Consider the following 19270-nt stretch of genomic DNA (forward strand, 5'->3'; position numbering starts at 1 on the left):
ACCTGAATTAATTCCCTGGTTGTGGATTTAAACACTATGGGCTTCACATGCACAAATGTGCTTGAATTCCACACTAATAGGTTGCTGTAAGTAAAAAGAAAGCTGAATATGCCAAACAATATTGTGATAAGATTGTCCTCTGTGTGCAAGGTTCCCTATTATGAATATCAATCAACTTTTAAATTGTGCACACATGAACAAGCATTTATTCCCACCCTGTTAACTCCCACAATTAGCCATAAGTGGGTAATGAAATGCCTTTCATGAATATTGATATGCATGTAAATGTTTTTGTCCTTCCAGATTTGATTTTTTAGCTGCTGTAAATGGAGAAGTGTGAGATTAAAAATATAAATATTATGACACTGAGGTACATGCTGGCAGGTTGAGACAAGGTTAAAGGTATTATTGACTGACCTTCATTCAGTTAGAGTGGGAACATGTCACAGTGGCGGTCAGTGTTCAGAGAGCAACAGCCTTTAGAAAAACTAAAATAGAAAAGGTTGACAACAATGTGTGAGTGACAGTGGTGGGGATGATTGGACACCAGAGCTCTCTCCCCTTGACGGACCTTGATAAAAAAAAAAACTAATTAAATGCAATGTGACAGAAGAACATGGTGACTTCAGGCGAGCTCAGCAGTTGTGGACAGTTGAGATAAGCCTCTAATTGATCGACGGTTGGATTCTGTTTCTTTCCACTAACCACATCTTCTGTACAGCAGCCTTGTTGTTCTTTCAATTAGGAATAACAGCAGAGAGGGGTGAACCCAGGTGACGAGCTACATGTTAGCTGTGGAGAACTGTGACAAAAGCTTGAATTGTGCAATTAGCCGGCAGCCAAATGTTAATCACTGCCTCACCTCACCTCTCCCGCTCTATACTGTGTTTAATGCAATTTATGCTTGTCCTTGACTATTCTGTATGGCGTCAGCATTCAAACTTGGAAAACTTTTTAATGGCTGAAATTATCTTTTTAGCCAGCCATTTCTCACTCACTGTTACAACACAAACCAAATCACCGGTACAAATGTGCCTTTTGTGAGAGTCACTTCTGAGACGCAACAGCAACGTATGGGTCCTATGGGTCATTAATTAAACTTCACTAGAGTTACCCATTTCGGGTTAGAAGTAGATCAAGTTTGCATTTTCATACACCCCACCATGTTTGTGGAATGCTGTGTCTTTTTATTTCAAGCACGAATTTGTACCTTATAATGGTTGGAAATGCAGTCACCATTATTTCCTGTGTCTATAGGCTGTTACACTTTCCCCAGGAGAAACAAGGATTTCTCTCTTCACAAAATGCTGTTTATTCAAAATGCTCTGATGTTCATCGTTCATATTTGTTAGAGTGATTCTAATAATGGGTTATGTGGCACTCTGCCAGGGGCTGTAAAAAAGTATTTTACATATTCATTCATTTAAATTATGTAATAAGAATTGTTATCGAGCTGTACAGTGCAAGCTTCTGCACTGTACACTCCCGTCACTCCCCTTAGCCGGGAAACTTGTGTTGGTCTTCAGTTGCTGCAGCATTCATTTGTGCACAAAGTGCAAACTCTACTGTACTTGATATCTTCACCACTAAATGTTAAGTCTCCTCCGCTCACGTTACATTCACCGTCACTAGTCCTGGTTCTGCTCTTCTCCTAATGAGCTACACTACTCTTACAACCAGTCGGTGTTTGCTCTTGACAGCTCTGGTTCTGGAGAATTCCTGTCGGCCATTTCCTCCATGTGACCGTATACTGTGTCTCCAATAAATACGACTCAATATCCGAGTCAGGCAAAATACTGTGAAATGTATCCTCGTCAGTAACACCAAATTCACACCGGGGAGCGGCAAAGTGCGCATTGCTGAAATAATTACATTTATCTACAGTAGGGAGACGTGTTTATGTTTTTCTTTGTAACATAGATCAATATGTCACAGGAAACTGTTTACTTATTGACTAATCCCAAATTTAGTTTGGCCGCACTTTTTGATGTTAAACACAGACAAACTGAAGTTATTATACTTGGCCCTAAACGCCTCCGAAACGCATTTTCTAATGACATAGAAGCTCTGGATGGCATTAATTTGGCCTCCAGCACCACTGTAAGGAATCTTGGCATCATCTTTGACCAGGATCTTTTAATTCCCACATAAAACAAATCTCAAGGACTGCCTTCTTTCATCTGCGTAACATTGCAAAAATAAGACACATGCATTTGTTACTTCAAGGCTGGATTACTGCAACTCATTGTTATCAGGTTGTCCCAAAAAGTCGCTTAAGACTCTTCAGTTGATCCAAAATGCAGCGGCACGTGTATTGACAAGAACAAGGAAACGGGGTCATATTACTCCTGTATTAGCTGCTCTGCACTGGCTCCCGGTAAAATACAGAATAGAATTCAAAATCCTTCTCCTGACTTACAAATCAATTAATGGTCAGGCTCCAGCATATCTTAAAGATCTCATAGTACCTTATACACCAACTAGAGCAGGGGTCGGGAACCTTTTTGGCTGGGAGAGCCATAAAAGCCAAATATTTTTTTATGTATTTCCTTGAGAGCCATATATAAAAATATATACATTTGAATGCAACTTTATGCGTGCATTTTTTAAGAATAACAGGTCTCCGAGTACTAATAGAGGTATCAGTGTTGCATTGAATAGGTGCTCTTTTATTAAATAAACTAAACGCTTACGTTATTTATCTCATTTATGTGCACGTTTCAGTGTTTACTGCACGGGTGTCAAACTCAAGGCAATTATATCCGGCCCGCGAGAAAATATCATATGTCTGTCATAACTGGCCCGCCGGTTTTGGTAATTAAATCAATGCATGGCACAACCACAGGAAAAGACATTTGAGGAAGAATCTAAATATGTGAATGAAATGAAAGTTTTTGGAAAGCAAAGGGAAAGACACCACAGATCTCTGGGACGATGTGAGCTGGACTGTTTGTGCGACACAACGAAGCATCTCACTGTTAAACCTGCAGCTTCAGGGCCGTGTGATCACAGACATGTGTGATGCAGTGAGAGCTTTCCAAGCCGAGCTGCCTGTGGGAGACTCGGATGCAGAAGGAAACTTTGGTCACACCGCTTTGTTCCCGACAGCATTCTGCTGATCAACTGAGAGCATTTGCAGCTCAGATATTTGAATTGAACTGCTCAGCAATCCGTTTGCAGTTGACTTAAATATGTTCCATATCTTTTTGCACTTTATGTGTACCCTGTTCAATAAATGTGGACCGTGTTTGGCCCTCGACGTAGTCCCAGTTTTTAATGTTGGCCCTCTGTGAATGAGTTTGACCTCCCCCGGTCTACTGCTTGCTTTGCTCAGTTTCGCGACGGGCGGGGCTCCGCCCCCTACACACACACACACACACACACAGCGGAGGAAAGGTGAGGGGAGAACTAAAAACAAATCCGCTGCTAAATGTTTTACTTTAAAATGACACAGTATAATTATTTATTACTTGTTAAGTTAAAAAATGTCAGCTCAAAATTGTCTGCGAGCCATATCGCGTTATCGAAAGAGCCATATATGGCTCGCGAGCCATAGGTTCCCGACCCCTGAACTAGAGCATTGCGCTCCCAGACTGCAGGGTTACTTGTAGTTCCTAGAGTCTCTAAGACAGGGGTCGGGAACCTATGGCTCTTTCGATGACGAGATATGGCTCGCAGACAATTTTGAGCTGACATTTTTTAACATGATTAACAAGTAATAAATAATTATACTGTGTCATTATAAAGTAAAACATTTAGCAGCGGATTCTGTTTGAGTTTTCCACTCTCCTCTGTCTCTGACCTGTAACTGTGTGTGTGTGTGTGTGTGTGTGTAGGGGGTGGAGCCCTGCTCTTCGCGAAACAGCTGAGGAGAAACTGCGCAAAGCAAGCAGTAGAACAAGGGTGTCAAACTCAATCACAGAGTGAGCCAACATTAAGGCATCGTTTCGGGGATGAAGCTTAGAAACTGCAGCGCCCACAGAGTGTGCTGTTTCCACGTCAACTGCAAACGGATTGCTGAGCAGTTCATGCGCAGTCGGGAACACAGCGGTGGAGATGGTTTGTCAGTGTTTGGAAACACGTATCCCTGCTGCATCCGAGTCTCCCACAGGCAGTTCGGCTTAGAAAGCTCTCACTGCATCATCCATGTCCGTGATCACACGGCCCTGAAGCTGCAGGTTTAACAGTGAGATGCTTCGTTATGTTGCACATAAAGGCTAGCTCACATCACCACTTTTCGTCCCAGAGATCTGTGGTGTGTTTCCCTTTGCTTCCTGCAGATTTGCTCACGCAACTCGAAAAATCTATTCAGCACTTTCCCTCGACTCAGCCATCGCACCGCCATGTTCAGAATGTATCTCCTCAAGAAAATACTTAAATTGGCTCTTATAAAGTTTCCTATGTTACGGTGCTTATTACATGTTCCATCTCCAGAGCTTTACAACACAGCGCTTCCTGGTGTGTGATGTGGTGATACACCGTCAGCTCACCTGCACAGTTCTCCCGCTGCATCTTCTCCCGCATCCTGCACTAATCCGCTCTTTTCATCACATCGCAGGCGCTCCGTCTGTCTTCAGTCCCGTCAGTTTGTCCCGGGGCAGTTTCATTTCTCACACATTTAGATACTTCCTCAAATATGTATTTTCCCGGTGGTTGTACCATGCATTGATTTAATTACCAAAACCGGCGGGCCAGTTATGATAGACATGTGATATTTTCTTCAGCTATCAAGCTCCTCTCCAGTGGAACCAGCTTTCAGTTTGTGTTCGGGAGGCAGACACCCTCTCCACATTTAAGAATAGGCTAAAGACTTTCCTTTTTGATAAAGCTTATAGTTAGGGCTGGCTCAGGTTTGCCTTGGTTCAGCCCCTAGTTATGCTGCTATAGGCTTAGACTGCCGGGGGACACCTCCCTGCTCTTCCTTCTCTTCCTCTCTCTCCTCTCCTCCTTCTCTTCTTCTCCCTCTCTATCTGTATGCATTTATGTAAATGTATGTTACTAACTCATCATCCGGGGATGTCCGGGGAGACATTTCTGTGTCTCATGTGGCAGGTTGCCACTGATAAAGTTTACGTCAGGATCAGGAATCGTCAGCTTCCCACAGGCCGCACATCGCTGTTCCCCGGTGTGAAGTCGGCATAACATGCACTGAGGAATATACTGTATATTGCTTTAATCAACTACATTTACCATCAACACTGGACATCCACATAAAAACACATTTCTCTTTAAAAACATTGTCTTTGTTTCAGTAGTTACCATATTTTCCAGTACACCAACACACATGCACACAAAGACCCATTATAAAATAATTATATTACAATGATATTATTATAATGAATTAAAATAATAAATAATTAATTTACGGTATTTAATATTGGTTAAAAGCTGTAACACTTCATATGAACAATCCTTTGCTACTATATTCCATAAAGTGTTAGTAAAACATAAAACATGAATTTGATATTTCAGGCCATAAGGAAGCTTTAATCCAACAGTTCAAGGCAGAAGCCGAGTTTGATCTAGAACTCATTTAATTCATTAACATGGCAGCAACTGGTTAACCTCTGTTCACTTTTTATTCTCCTAAACCCTAATAAACATGTTTGTTCTCTTTCCACCGGTGAACTTCTCTCATCCCACTGTGTTTTTCTGTCTCTTCCTCTTTCGTCCTCTCTGTTAGAGACAGCTGCTGAGTTGCATTCGTGGTGGGAACTGCCCTGGACCCAACGTCAGCTCGCTGCAGTTGTCTGGAGATGTGAATTTCTTCGCCAACCAACTGGCTGTGCCCACGGTGGAGTTTGCCTTCGAGCAGACCAAAGCAGAAGAGGTACCCCAGCCAAAACATCACTTTGTTTTTTTTACTGCTCTCATTTTCCCACTGATGGCCTTCTGTTTTCAGACGAACGCTCTCATTGCCTTGCTTCAGTTTTAAGCTAATGTGTATGATCACTGCAGAGCAGAGGAGCTACTCTATCACATGCAAGACACAGTCACACCTTGTTTCTCAGCTGTGAATGGACTTATTTGGAACTGCTGAATTTGCCATGGACCATCACTTGTTTATCTTTAGCTGTTAATTGGTAGTCAAACCCCTTCTCGGTGAGAATACACACACCTGGCAGTAGTCTGTGTGTATCATATGCTGAAGTAAAGTGTCATCTTTAAAGAACAAGACACCTACAGTTTCTCACCGCGGTAATTTGGCCAGCTCTGACACATTGGGGACTAAATGTGATAATAACCATCTGCAGCCTAGAAGACTAATAGTATTATTTAGATAGAATAAAAGGTGTCAAGATCATTTACAGACTCATCCTGACACACAGCAATATGGATTATGTCTCCATACAAGCATCCCATACACATCACAGAGCTTACAAATGATGCATGCCCCATTTACTTCCATTAGAAATGCAGTATTGATGTTTGTTGTACTGCCTTGGGGTGGAAACACAAAGATTTAGCCCCAGCTATGTCGGCCCACTCAAATTTGGAACTTCTGGCTAGCATGGCAACTTTGAGCTTAATTAGTGCGAGAGATCTTCATGATGTTTATCCGCCCTCGAGGCATCCTCACAACCTGAAAATAATAGGTAGTGGAGGGTGAAATCTACAGCACTGGCTTTAGGAGGAAAAAGGAAACACTAATTGAATTGAAAACAGTCTTGATACATACATATGCTCGACTATTTATTGGGAAAGTCCAGTGTGGATACATTAGCATTAGCTTAATATTATTTATAGTGAACTGCAGGGTTAAAGATCAATAGGTAATCCCATTTCCTGCATTACTTCATTTCTTTACCGAAACTTGAGGAAAGCTGAGAGAGACCGTAGAGGTGACTTTGGTTCCATGGATTCCATACCTTCTCAAGGAGAGATATACAATATGTTGTTTCAGAATCAGGGACTGTATTTATCAACTACTGTACTCCTGCCTCACAGTAGGACTTGGGAAATATTATACTATATATTATATTATAGGAATATGAAGCTTCCTGCACCTAGTTACCCAGTTATGAATAGAAATTAAGATAATTGTCAACCCCTAAACCATGGGGTGCCAAAATAAAATAAATGACTCATAGCTCGTCTTCGTTTTATTAGCTCTATTTGTGAGGGACAGTGGACAAAAACATTCATATCAAACAGAAAGATACAAGGAGAAGAGTATCAGATTTACTACGACTATATTGAATCCTATGTTAATCCTTCAAGGAGGCAGGTTTAACCTCTGCTTAAATCCAACTGTTTGTTTGTGAGGCAGCATGGAATACTTGGAATACCTAAATGAAGATGAACATGCACAGCAGAGGCCAACCGGACGAATACTTGTTGATAGGAGTAATCCATTAAATGACTATGATGAAATAACTTTTCGAGACCGCTTTAGAATGTACAAAGAAAATGCATTGCAATTAATATCTTTGCTTGAGTCTAGCCCATAAGTGTTCAACCCCTAGGGGGTCCGCGCAGGTACTGCAGGGGGGTCGCAAAACTGTTTGTAGATAAAGCAAATATTATTTTATAAAAACATTATTTTTGTTTTTGCACATTGATACCCCCCCCCCACCCCCCCGTCGCACACAACTTGGACAGCACCCCCTCTCGCACACAACTCCGACAGCACCCCCCCTCGCACACAACTCTGACAGCACCTCCCCTCATTTGAATACCGCTGCAGTAGGGGGTCCTTGCTCTATGCTACACCAGTTTGGGGGTCCTTGGCCTGAAAAACGTTGAAGACCCCTGGTCTAGCCTTTCCTCCTTGTCTCAAAGAGGAAGGTCTTTACCCACTTCGCACAAAGTTTTTGCCAACTTTTCATCGGGAAGCTGGTTATTTGTGTGGAGTCAGTGAAGCAACTAATTGTAGAATAGTTCACAAAGTCTGCAAGACCATTTCTGAATTGAGGAGTATTTATATAAAGTTCCCTGATGCTGCTGCCCAAGCCAACAATAAAGTGCAATGCTATGAATATGACCACTTCCCAGGAGTGATTGGCTGCATAGATCGATGTTATGTTCCCATCAAGTGTCCATCAACTCCTGAGGAGTACAAGAACTATAATAACTGGTTTTCCATCAATGTCCAGGGTGTATGCAATCCTAATTTAGAGTTTTATTTCATTTTCTGCTCATAAAATTCTCTGGCTAACTTTTCATGCATCTTGTTCTCTGCTGAAAGGTGGTGGCATCATCTTCTCTCAGAGATGCTACAGCAGATGTGGATGGCACACACTCACTGTGCCCTGGCTTTTCAAGCCTGTTCAGATTCCTTTCCTCTGGGAAAATAACACCACAAATATAACCATCTGATCCACAGTCATACTCGTATAATACCAAATACCTATGTAAATGTATGTACAGTAGTATTATGTTCAGTGGTGTGTGTGCCACTGTGCTTCACAGATCAGCAACATGAAAGCTTTTGAAAAAGGTAGACTGACAGGGGACTATAATTACCTGACAACGCAACTAATTTCTTTCTGTGGTGTATTTACCATTAGTGCTCAGGTCTTCATCTAAACGTTCTACATGGTCATCGTCTCGTATACGACCCAGAGGTTGCTGGTGCTCTATAATTCCAGACAGCAAGTAACTGAATTCATTGGTTTTGTTTGTTTCTGGTCCTCCACCAGTCTTATATCGCTCTCAAGCTTTTTAAAGCCAGTTTAAGTTTCTTCCGCAGAGTCTATAAAGGCAGATATAATTATACATGTGATTTTGGAAAATATAAATATAAATGTATTTTTCTCTGTAGCAGTAGTATGATTTTTACTTTCTATAATTGGATGGTTGGACACAATTTACTTAAGTAGCATTTTTATATTCACTAAAGTTTTTGGAACGTATTCTTTTTGCATCTGCCATACTTCTGTCTCTAGATCCACATCAGAATTGATGTTTTTGAATCCATTCCGGGTTTTTATGAGCACCATTACACCAACAGCATGTGCTCATACTTAACCTAATGAGGCTTAGCCCAGGTGTTCTCCTTTAGTCTTGCTTACCTTACTCCAAGACTCTATAGTCTGCGACTAACTAAGCCAAACTTAAGCCACTTTTATGCAAGCTACTTAAATGTTTTAGATTAACTAGTCCACAGTAAGGCCTATTCCTGGCTTAATCTAAGCTCTGTCTGTGAAACTGCCCCCATATGTCTAACTTCAAAATATTGAAATAAAACCTATGTCCATGCCATTTGCTGTACTTGGGCAGGTACATACAAACTTGTATCTTGATTGATCTCTTTCACTGGACAATGTTCATCTTAAACAACAGTGTTGGGGAATACACGTAAACAATATGAAAATATGTCTCTGCCATCTATCATTTTTAATTAATAAATTTAAAACATTATTTAATTATTATTCAAATTGATTTAAAGATGCAAAAACAGCCAAAATCGTTTAATACCCTCATTGCCAACACTAAATATCTCTCCTTCAACAGACTGAGTGAACCTGTCTGCCTGAGTGCCAACTCCTGGTGACTCCTCGTTCGGTTAAGACACCTGTGGAGCCAAAATATCACCACTGATGGAGTCATTTCCTAAGTTAGAAAAGTTAATAAAATGCTTTTACCTCCAGGACTAAAAGTAGGACCAAACTTACATCACTCTGGCCAGTTTATCTACTCTCAGATGCTTGGTGAATACGGGCCCAGGTGTATATCTTAGATGATGAACTTAACTGTGAGGATGAAGGTCAAACACCCTGTAGGCATAGAGCAAGTGACCTGCATGCATTATCACATCGATGGAACTTCCCTCTCCTCTCCTCTCAAGCTACTTAGTGACATAGTTGAGACAGTTGTGTATCAGAAGTGTCTAGCAATGTATCTCCACGCTTAAATAACAATATGTTTTTTATAATTTGACAGCCTTGTGTGAATTCTGTTGCTACAGTGGTTTACTGTGTGTAGCAAATGCACTGTGTGGGCTGAACAGTTTTGAAAGGCAGATGTCTTAGCACACAGCAACATCCTCATTAATAACACTTCTTTTGTCAGTTTGTATTGTTTAGGTCGAAACAAATGCCGCAAATGGAGCTCATAATGCCAACAACACTGTCAGTTTGGGAAATGTTTAGAGTTATTTTTAACATTTGTATATTTTTAACAGTCATGTAGCGTGTTAGCCATATGTCTCTCTTTTATATTTCTCCCACACACTGAACACAGATTGTGTCCTGCTCTTTGGTTTTCCCTCTATGACACACTATCAGTGTTGTCATGGTGAATGGCCCTTATTTTAAGAAAGAGGCGGTAGAGCTGTCATAAACTCCTACCCAAAAATAAATATGTGCTATGGTGGTCAGTAACTGTAGATTTATTCAGAAACTATATTTAAGTAGCATTGTTTAGTACTACTTTACATGAGTATATCCAGTTTATGTTGCTTTATTCCTCTACTCCACTACATGTATTAGACAGGGTTACACCCACGTGGTGTAAGTAGAGGAGAATGGAGACAATAACACAACAACCATTAATTTTAGGGAGTCAGAGTTGAAGTGAGCATGAGAGTATTTATTCTCAGATAAAGCTAGTGCCAGTGGGCACACAACACTCTTCCAGTGAGGTGAGGGGAGGGAGGGAGGGAGGGAGGGAGAGGGCTCTCTCTCTGGTGTGCCTCCCTGATTGTGGGTTCTGACTGCTGATAGGCCAGCTGGGAGTGAGAGGAACCAATGATCAGCCTGTCTGGTCTGCACAGGCTGGAAGTCATTATCACCACCTGAAGTGAACAAAGAGAAGGAGGGAAAACACAAAAAGCACATAACAGACATATATACTGTACAGTAGTTACTAGTTTTTTGTCTACATAAAGACACATGATGACGTACATCACATTGTTAAGATTAAACAAGTGGTTCCCAACCATTTGACTTGTGCCCTCTTACAAAAACACAGAGTCTCGTTGGAGGTTTGTTTCTTTGTCAACTCAAAGTTATCAGCAGCGATGGACCGGTCTCGGTGTCGACATCCCTTCCTCCCAAAGGAACAGCTCAGACAGCCACTCCAACATATCTGCCAGGCCACCTGAATGTGAAACGAGGGTGATTTCTAGTAATGTGGGATTATTTGAGCGATGTTTTGTTAAATAAAGATAAGAGGAAAGAAAAGAATGTTGTCAGCTGTATTGAGACTGAAAGCTGAGCAGATTAGAGAAGACACAGGAAAGTGTACTGAACTCATTGAGGTAATCTATTGAAGCAGATACATATGGTCCCAACTACACAAGACAACTTCTGCATCTGTGTCCTGGCATTATTCAATATTCCAAACAGACTACTGTGATCTACTGTGTGTGTAATCGTATTCATTCATCCTCATATGCCCAATAAACAGAGCTGTGGTGCTAGTAATGTGTTGGGAAACCACCAGATGTTGTGTCGCAGAAGAGAGTTTCGTTAAACATTTGTTTTCTCGTTTAGCATCTGTTTTTCCTCTCACTACATGAAAGTTCTCTTCTGTGCAGTCATAATGATCCCGACACTGTCCTGTGATTATTCAGCCCCTGCAATCATTTTAGAAAGTTTGTTTTAGAAAGTTTGCACACTTGTTTTAAGATGGCTGAGGCATCACAAAGATGTTCATTTGCATTGGAGAGTGGAAGCAGAACAAAGTTTGTTTGTGAGATGAGGATGGTCGGCTACTTTAAACCTGTTTTGTGCATAAAAATGAGAGAAACTGTGTTCATTTTGTTGTTGTAATTGTATTATGTTGTTTATTCTGTACACACAACATCCCTATTGCACATCTGTCCATCCTGGGAGAGGGATCCCTCCTCAGTCTCTCCCTGAGGGTTCCTCCATTTTTTTCCCTACTTTAATTGAGGTTACTTTAGGAAGATTTTTCTTATCAACTGTGAGGGTCTAAGGACAGAGGGTGTTGCATGCTATGCAGACTGTAAAGCACCCTGAGGCAAATTTGTAATTTGTGATGTGGGGCTATGTAAATATAATTTGATTGAGCTATTTTCTATTTAGTCTTAGTTTTACTCTTGAGATGAACACATTTATCTTTCATAGTTTTAGTCAATGACAACTTGAAACGTTTAAATACAGTGTCAGTCAAAAACTGATTACATTTTATTAACCGTTAGTCATTACTTTTATTCAAAAGGTTTTCATTGTTAATTTTTGAGCTGAGTCTAAATCTTAGTCCTAAATCTTATGTCAAATGTTATGTTTTCGTTGTTTTTGTCAATTTATCACATCACAATTGTCAGGACTGGGGAAAGAGACAAGAACAAACAGAGGCATACTGAGCGCCGTCGTGTAGTGAGTGAGAGAGAGAAAGAGAGAGATTTTATTTACATATTTAAAATGTTTAATTACTTTAAAATAAGTGCTATCTATATATTTAACCCTTTGATTCTTTCCTACTTTTTGAATACAAATCCTTTTTGTATCACTACCCTTCTAAGACACAAGATGGGTCAAAAATGACCCGCATCGACCCACAAAGCCACCCCACGCACGGCTGAGTGCCTCCCTGCCACACCCCCGGAAATCAACTCATTCAATCATTCAACACTGCAATCATCCATCAAATATCCCGTTCTCGATCAACACCAATCACACATCAGGTCCACACACATGGGACAAAAAGCGACCCATGTATGCCAAGTGTGACAAAAATGGGAAAAAAAAGACACAACAACAACACCGTCAAAAACAATCATCCCAGCAGCGATCGGGAACAAACAATAAATACAACATCCGAAACCTCCATTTGCCACTCCGCTACACCCACACACATCACACAACCGACAACACCGCAAGACATCGAACTGCAAGCATCTGCAGTGCAACTGTACCGAACTGCGGTGCCACAGCTCAACACAGACACACGACAGATACCCACAGCTCAACATCCCAAAGTGCCATCGGCCGCATGATGCATGCCATGTGTCAGGATGAGACAAACAAAGACCCCAAACATCAAATGCACCATTTGGTCCAAATCACTGCCAAAGTAACTATCCCCAACAACACCCGCGACAACCAAAAACAAGACATTCAATAAACAATTGGAATACCAAATGACCAAACAAATCGATCCCCAAAAACTAAATCCTGTGGATTTTTTTCTAGTTCCACTATGTTCCCCTCCAGGTCTTTCATAGACCTGGTGATGTCTTGTGTGACATTGAGGGTGTGCTGTTGACAAAGCATATTTATTTCAGTCTTACCATGGTCCCACCACTGCCTAAGACGGCTAAAATCACCCTTCCTCTGTCTAAAAACACTCCAGAAATACATAAGGACCTGTCTAAAATTGTTATCAAAAGTTAAAATGCCAATATGCACGTCTCTAATAAAAACATTACATAAAAGCAAGGAATGATCTTTAAAACCAGCCGGGATAATGCTGCACATTTTGAAAATATTAAAATGATGTTAAACAATAAATATGGTCTAACCTGGCTGAGGAAATCCTATTTTCTCTGAGGTGGGACCATGTGTATTGTCTAGCACAGGGGTTGGCAACCAAATAAGATTTGTCTGGAGCCACAAAACATATTTGATAACTCCGCTAATACATTTTATATATAGTTATACTATATTAGTTGCATTTATGAAATTACAAAATGACCACAAAGGAAACTTTTGCAATCGTATTGCTACCTGTTTTAAAAAAGGAAAACAACAAACTATTTTGAAGAGAAGGAAAACATACACTGGCATGTTTAGGCCTACTTTGAAATAAATTAAACACAGAACTATGCCGGTATATTTGAGTCCTCCCCATATTTGTTGAATAGAATAAAATAAATATACAAAACAAGATAACAAACAATATAAAATTGAATAATAAAAGTATACCACTTTGAGATAAAAATAACATATAGCTGCAGTCTAATAGCGTAAAAAGAGTAAACATAAAAGAATGGACCAGTTTGTATTTAATTATGTCCGTTTCAGTGTGTTTTCATCCACATGGAGGTGGTGTTTATTTATTTGGCTTTTAAACAGACAACAACCCCACAAATGTCCCACAAAATGTCTTTCAACATTACATTATCTGTTGTTTGCTTATTTCTCGACACATATCAAGCATACAGGTAAACCAGCGTTGTTGCAAATGTATCTGTCCACGCAAAATTATTTTGGTTATATACATGATTAGCATACAGAGTTAGGCTGGGGTCTGACACTCAAGATAAGCCACCTGCAGGGAAAGACGCCCTTAGATGCAGTAGAATGTGACGCATTTGTTAGTGGACGAAATATAAAAAAAATAACATTATTTGAGTGTTACAATGTCACCTCAAACTCCAAGATAAGAGGTGTTCCTTTTGAAACATTGTCCACTGTGCAACAAAAAAGACTAAATAAATATTTAGTACCATGTTTTAGTTTTGTCAAAGCTACAGGGAGCCACTACAGAGGGCTCCTGAACCGCTCCTGGTATAGCATCTGCGTGCATCCTCCTCCACACATCCACCAGGCCATGGGAGTGGACCACCTGCCTCAGAGCATGCTGGGATACTAGATCTGGCTCTGAGTGGTTCCGATCTATAGATGCATTTTCTGTACAGTTAAAATCCAGTAAGCTCCATTCACATTTAAAAACACCCACTTTAAAACTTTCAGCCGTGTACCTTTGTTTTTGTTGGCTGCTACTTAAATTAAAACCAGGGATATCACTGTTGTCCGACACACACTCTTCTTCACTTGCAGTTTCATTGGTCTGCCCCTGCTTTCTTAGTGTCTGTCCCTCGTCCCCAATTTTGCAGTTTTTTTTTGTTTGTTTTTCTCACTCGATGCATTTTTTGTTTTTATCCTTCATTTAGTAGCAGGTTTTTGTTTTGTCTCCATTGTTATAGCCTCCTCCTCCATCTCTGCTTCTTCGACCTGTTGTGACCCATGTCATTTTTTCAAATGTATCATTTTCCTGTATTTCACCTGCCTTTTCAACCTGTGTTTTACCGACTTCACCTGTCTCCGTCGGTTCTCTTATCTGTTCTTTTTCACTTGATTCCTCGCCATTTTTACCCCCAGCTGTACTTTCTCCTGCCTCACCCAAAACACTGTGTTAACTTTCCTGCACATCATTATTATTATTACATACATCCTGTGAAACCTCACTACCAGTCTCGTGAACCAGGTCGGACACAACAGTGGCGCGGCCCAGGCGCAGCAATCCCGTCCGCAGTAGCAGCCGCTCCCATGGGGGGGGCCCCCCACCACCACCACAGCCGCAGCAGCAGCCGCTCCTGTGGGGGGGGCCCCCCACCACCACCACACCAGCAGCAGCCGCCCGCCACTCCACTACAATCGGTACATCAACGGACGGCCCAGCCACCCATCCCCCCCCCCAGCCCAGACGGAGCCGACTCCTCGCGCCTTGTACAGGCTCTTGTGGCGTGTCCCTCTTCTCCGCAACCAAAACACTTCATAACTGATGAAGTTGCAAAAATCATATAGTCATATCATCTACTTTAACGTAGAAGCGGAGGTTGAGCGCCACATCCCAGTTATTAAGTATCATATAAAGCTGTCTGCGGTGAGACACTACATGCTTCAGTATCTGAGACTTACATCCAGACAGAATCTTTTTCACCGGGGAAACAACTTTCCCGTGTCTGGACAGCTCTCTACTGAGGAATTCATCAGTTATGAACGGAGTACGTTGTACAGAATCACTTTAGTTGCGGGCAGGGCCAGTGGCAACACCTGCACAAACTAATTATTTACCACGATACCTGTCTCTATTGCGTGGTTCACCTTCTCCACCTGGTCCAGGAAAATGACAACGGCGCTGTTCGTTTGCAGCGATTGACTTTATACTGCCGTGTCCGACCTTTTCTCCTACAGCTACACCTATCTCCTTTGCGATACACAGGAAGCCAGCTGAAATTTTGATGCCGTGCTTCCTCGTGAGAATTCCCCATTTATCATGGCATCAGATGCCAACCGGCGAGACACCGGCAAGAGAAAACCCCACAAACACCCCAACTACTGCACAAAACGCACAAAAAATAAACTAAATCAAACTATCACCACTAAATTAAGTTAAATTAACACCCATTACTGGCGCCCCGGTAGCTCACCCGGTAGCTCACCCGGTAGCTCACCCGGTAGCTCACCCGGTAGCTCACCCGGTAGCTCACCCGGTAGCTCACCCGGTAGCTCACCCGGTAGCTCACCCGGTAGCTCACCCGGTAGCTCACCCGGTAGCTCACCCGGTAGCTCACCCGGTAGCTCACCCGGTAGCTCACCCGGTAGCTCACCCGGTAGCACGGGCTACCCATATACAAAGGCTCAGTCCTTGTCACAGCGGCCCGTGGTTCAAGTACGAGCCGTGGCCATTTGCTTTATGTCTTCCTCACCTCTCATCTTCACTATCATTAAAGTCATGAAAAAGCCTGAGTCTCAAAAAGCACACGCTCAGCGTCTCAAAAAGCACACTCCCAGCATGCACTGAGAGAGAGAGAGAGAAAGACCGAGAGATGGTGGAGAGATTTTGGTAACATTTTTATTTTTAAACTACATTTTAGTCTCTTTCATTTTTCATAAACAATATTGCACAGTAAGTGTGACGTTGATGCCATCTTGTCATTGTCTCATGAAAAAAAGACCAGAGAGAAGCACATATTCCAATATGAAAAAATGGCAGGACTAAAAACAAAGTTGGCCAAGTGAGCAATATAACCATCATATCATTATAATTAATTAATGATATTAATTGTGAAGTAACATAGTACTCTCTAAAAACTACAGTGCATCGTTCTTCACCACTGTGCAAAGAAGTCCCATCCTGTCGGTGCCACGTGTGGGAGTTGTCTCTGACATATGTCATCAAGCACTTATATTGGCTTTGAGAACCTGGAAAAGAACTCCGACAGGCGGGTGACGTGTGAGAAGAATATTTGACATCCTGTCATTTTTGCTGGTCCTCGGTTCAGGGCCACATTCAGGCAGGGAGAGGAAAGGATTCAAAGAGCCGGAGGGATCTTCATCTTGACTTTGGCATGTGCTCTGCTTAGACCGGAGGACATTACTGCAACCCTCTCCAGATAATTATATCCTGCACAAAATGTTAGGACCTGGGCTATAACAACTGCTGCCCTCCTGGCCATTGTGACATCCTTAAACTTCTCTGTGACAGCATGACTGTCTGAACATAGCAGAGCATAAGAAACAGCTCTGCAAATGATGGTAGATCTATCCCCTATGGCAACAAATAGTGCTTTCCTGGTTTAATTTCTTCTCCCACTACATCAGCAACAGTTGTGATTATCTTTTTGTAGATTTTAACCCATGTGCCAGGAAAACACGTTACTGTTTGACAGGCTGTAATACAAATCTTTATTTTTGTTCAAACAAAAGGAAATTAAGCTCCAAATAAATGCTTCCATTGTTTGACTCTCTCCTCATCGTGACCTCTGAACTGAGCTCTCTGTGGCAGAAAGACAACAAAGTTAATCATCCTCCCCTGTTTGTCTGATCCTGTTCATTGTGCATTTCTATTTCCCTTCTGTTGGTTTATTCAGAAGTTCACCAGGCAGTTTTAAATTGTTGTTGCCCTCAGATGTTCATGTTGTCACCTCCTGTCTTGTAGCTGCCTGGTGGAGACAAGTGTGATTTGTAAAACCTGTTGAGCTCCATAACACCTTCTCTATCGTGAGGCAAAATGTCCCAGCAGTACATACCTAAGGTTAAAATTCTGATCCTAAATGTGGTCAGTCTGAACGTACCCCAATAGACACAAAACACCACCTGGTAGCACAACCCTGTCTCCCATAAATTATGTTTATATACACAATATTATATTGTATATTCGTATATCAATACGCAAGGAAACGTAATCCACACCAGATTGTGATTTCATGATGAGGAAATATATGTATCTGTAGAACAATGGATAAACAACACAATAATTGGCAGAGATACATGATGACACTACTACTTAGCTGTGCTTTGTCAGAGTGCGCTGTCTGTAGTACTGAAATGGAGCAGAGGAGATAGATAGACAGACAAATCACGGTTAGCCTGCGTGTTACGTTCTTATGTGAGTAGTCTGATTAACAAATGTAATCTTAGTAGCACTATGTTGTTGTTATTTACTCTTTATGAGACTACCACAAAGATGCAGCTCCAATGGTCCCACAAATGTGAAGAGTTCTGTTTTTATTTTGAGGCACTTTTGTAACTGTGTTTGAAAGATGCTATTAAAAGTATTTCCAGTAATTACATCCATATTGATCACACAAAATATATGGTTCTGACCACTTGCAGGGTTCTAGATAGTGAGCTAAATGCTAACGTGGTAGCTTCATTCACAACCAGTGCCGATACAGGAAGTAACAAGGTGGAAAGTCAGGGTGTGGAGTCCTTGGTGAGAATTACTGCGTTCAGCTTGTTTACTGTCAGCTGGATGGTAACTGACAGTTGGCAAGCGGGCTAGTTTGGAGAGCCATAGGCCCCCAACTTCATAGAACCAATTGATTCGCCAAGATGTGTGGATGCTTTCTGGTTTGACCTGTGTAAAGTATTGCTTGCAGAGATGTGGCAATGTGACAAGTGGCAGTGGAGTGGAAAGTAAGATATTACACATTCATCCGTAAACATGTCATTTAATACATATTTGACAAGCTGCTTTGTATTTGACAGCAATTTCCACACAGCAGTTCTCCAGGAGCACATCAGGTCACAATTGGCTTTTGCAGGAGAAATACCATTTTATTACACCAATTTACACTGGCATTTTATCCATTTCAAAATATTCATGTTGGGCTGTAAAACACAGTAAATGGCATCTCGTTAAGTGGCAGTAGAAATCTGTTGGCGTCTCCAACCGACCTGGAAGTCTGAAGCTGATGAGGAATGATAGAAGGATATTACACCTGCATCCAGCTCTCCCCTGCACAGCTGTCAGGCCAAAACACCCTTTGGTGCTTCAAATGGTGTTAATACCAGGGAGCCGTCACGCAAAAGCTGAGGCATGCTAACACACACCCATGCACGTACACGTATCTCCATAACTCTTACTTGAGGTAATTCTACCGGCAACTTTGAAGATGGGGTTTGAGTGAGGGTGAGAGGGCATATGAATGAAGTATGTGAAGTGAATGGAGGAAACAGGGTGATGAAGTAAGAGTGAGGTGATGGGTTGTTAACATCAATAAATCATTACCATATTACATTTGACAAACCTCTGCCAAGCAGCATCTCTATCTCTAATATCCTCTACACTGCACTGTTTGTTGGGATTTAGCTGAAACTTTGCAGGATTATTGTATTGCACAAACAGG

General features: G+C 41.6%; 1 protein-coding gene across 1 annotated transcript in view; it reads left to right on the forward strand.

Annotated features, from left to right (window-relative positions):
• Positions 1 to 19270, forward strand: part of naaladl2 (N-acetylated alpha-linked acidic dipeptidase like 2) — a 323222-nt gene that overhangs the window by 180541 nt on the left and 123411 nt on the right. Inside the window, exon 11 of the mRNA XM_029428942.1 lies at positions 5684 to 5830. Within this exon, the coding sequence (XP_029284802.1) occupies positions 5684 to 5830 (147 nt within the window). The remainder of the gene's footprint in view (positions 1 to 5683; positions 5831 to 19270) is intronic.

This window comes from Cottoperca gobio, chromosome 4, assembly GCF_900634415.1.
Source record: "Cottoperca gobio chromosome 4, fCotGob3.1, whole genome shotgun sequence".
NCBI classification, from domain to species: Eukaryota; Metazoa; Chordata; class Actinopteri; order Perciformes; family Bovichtidae; genus Cottoperca; species Cottoperca gobio.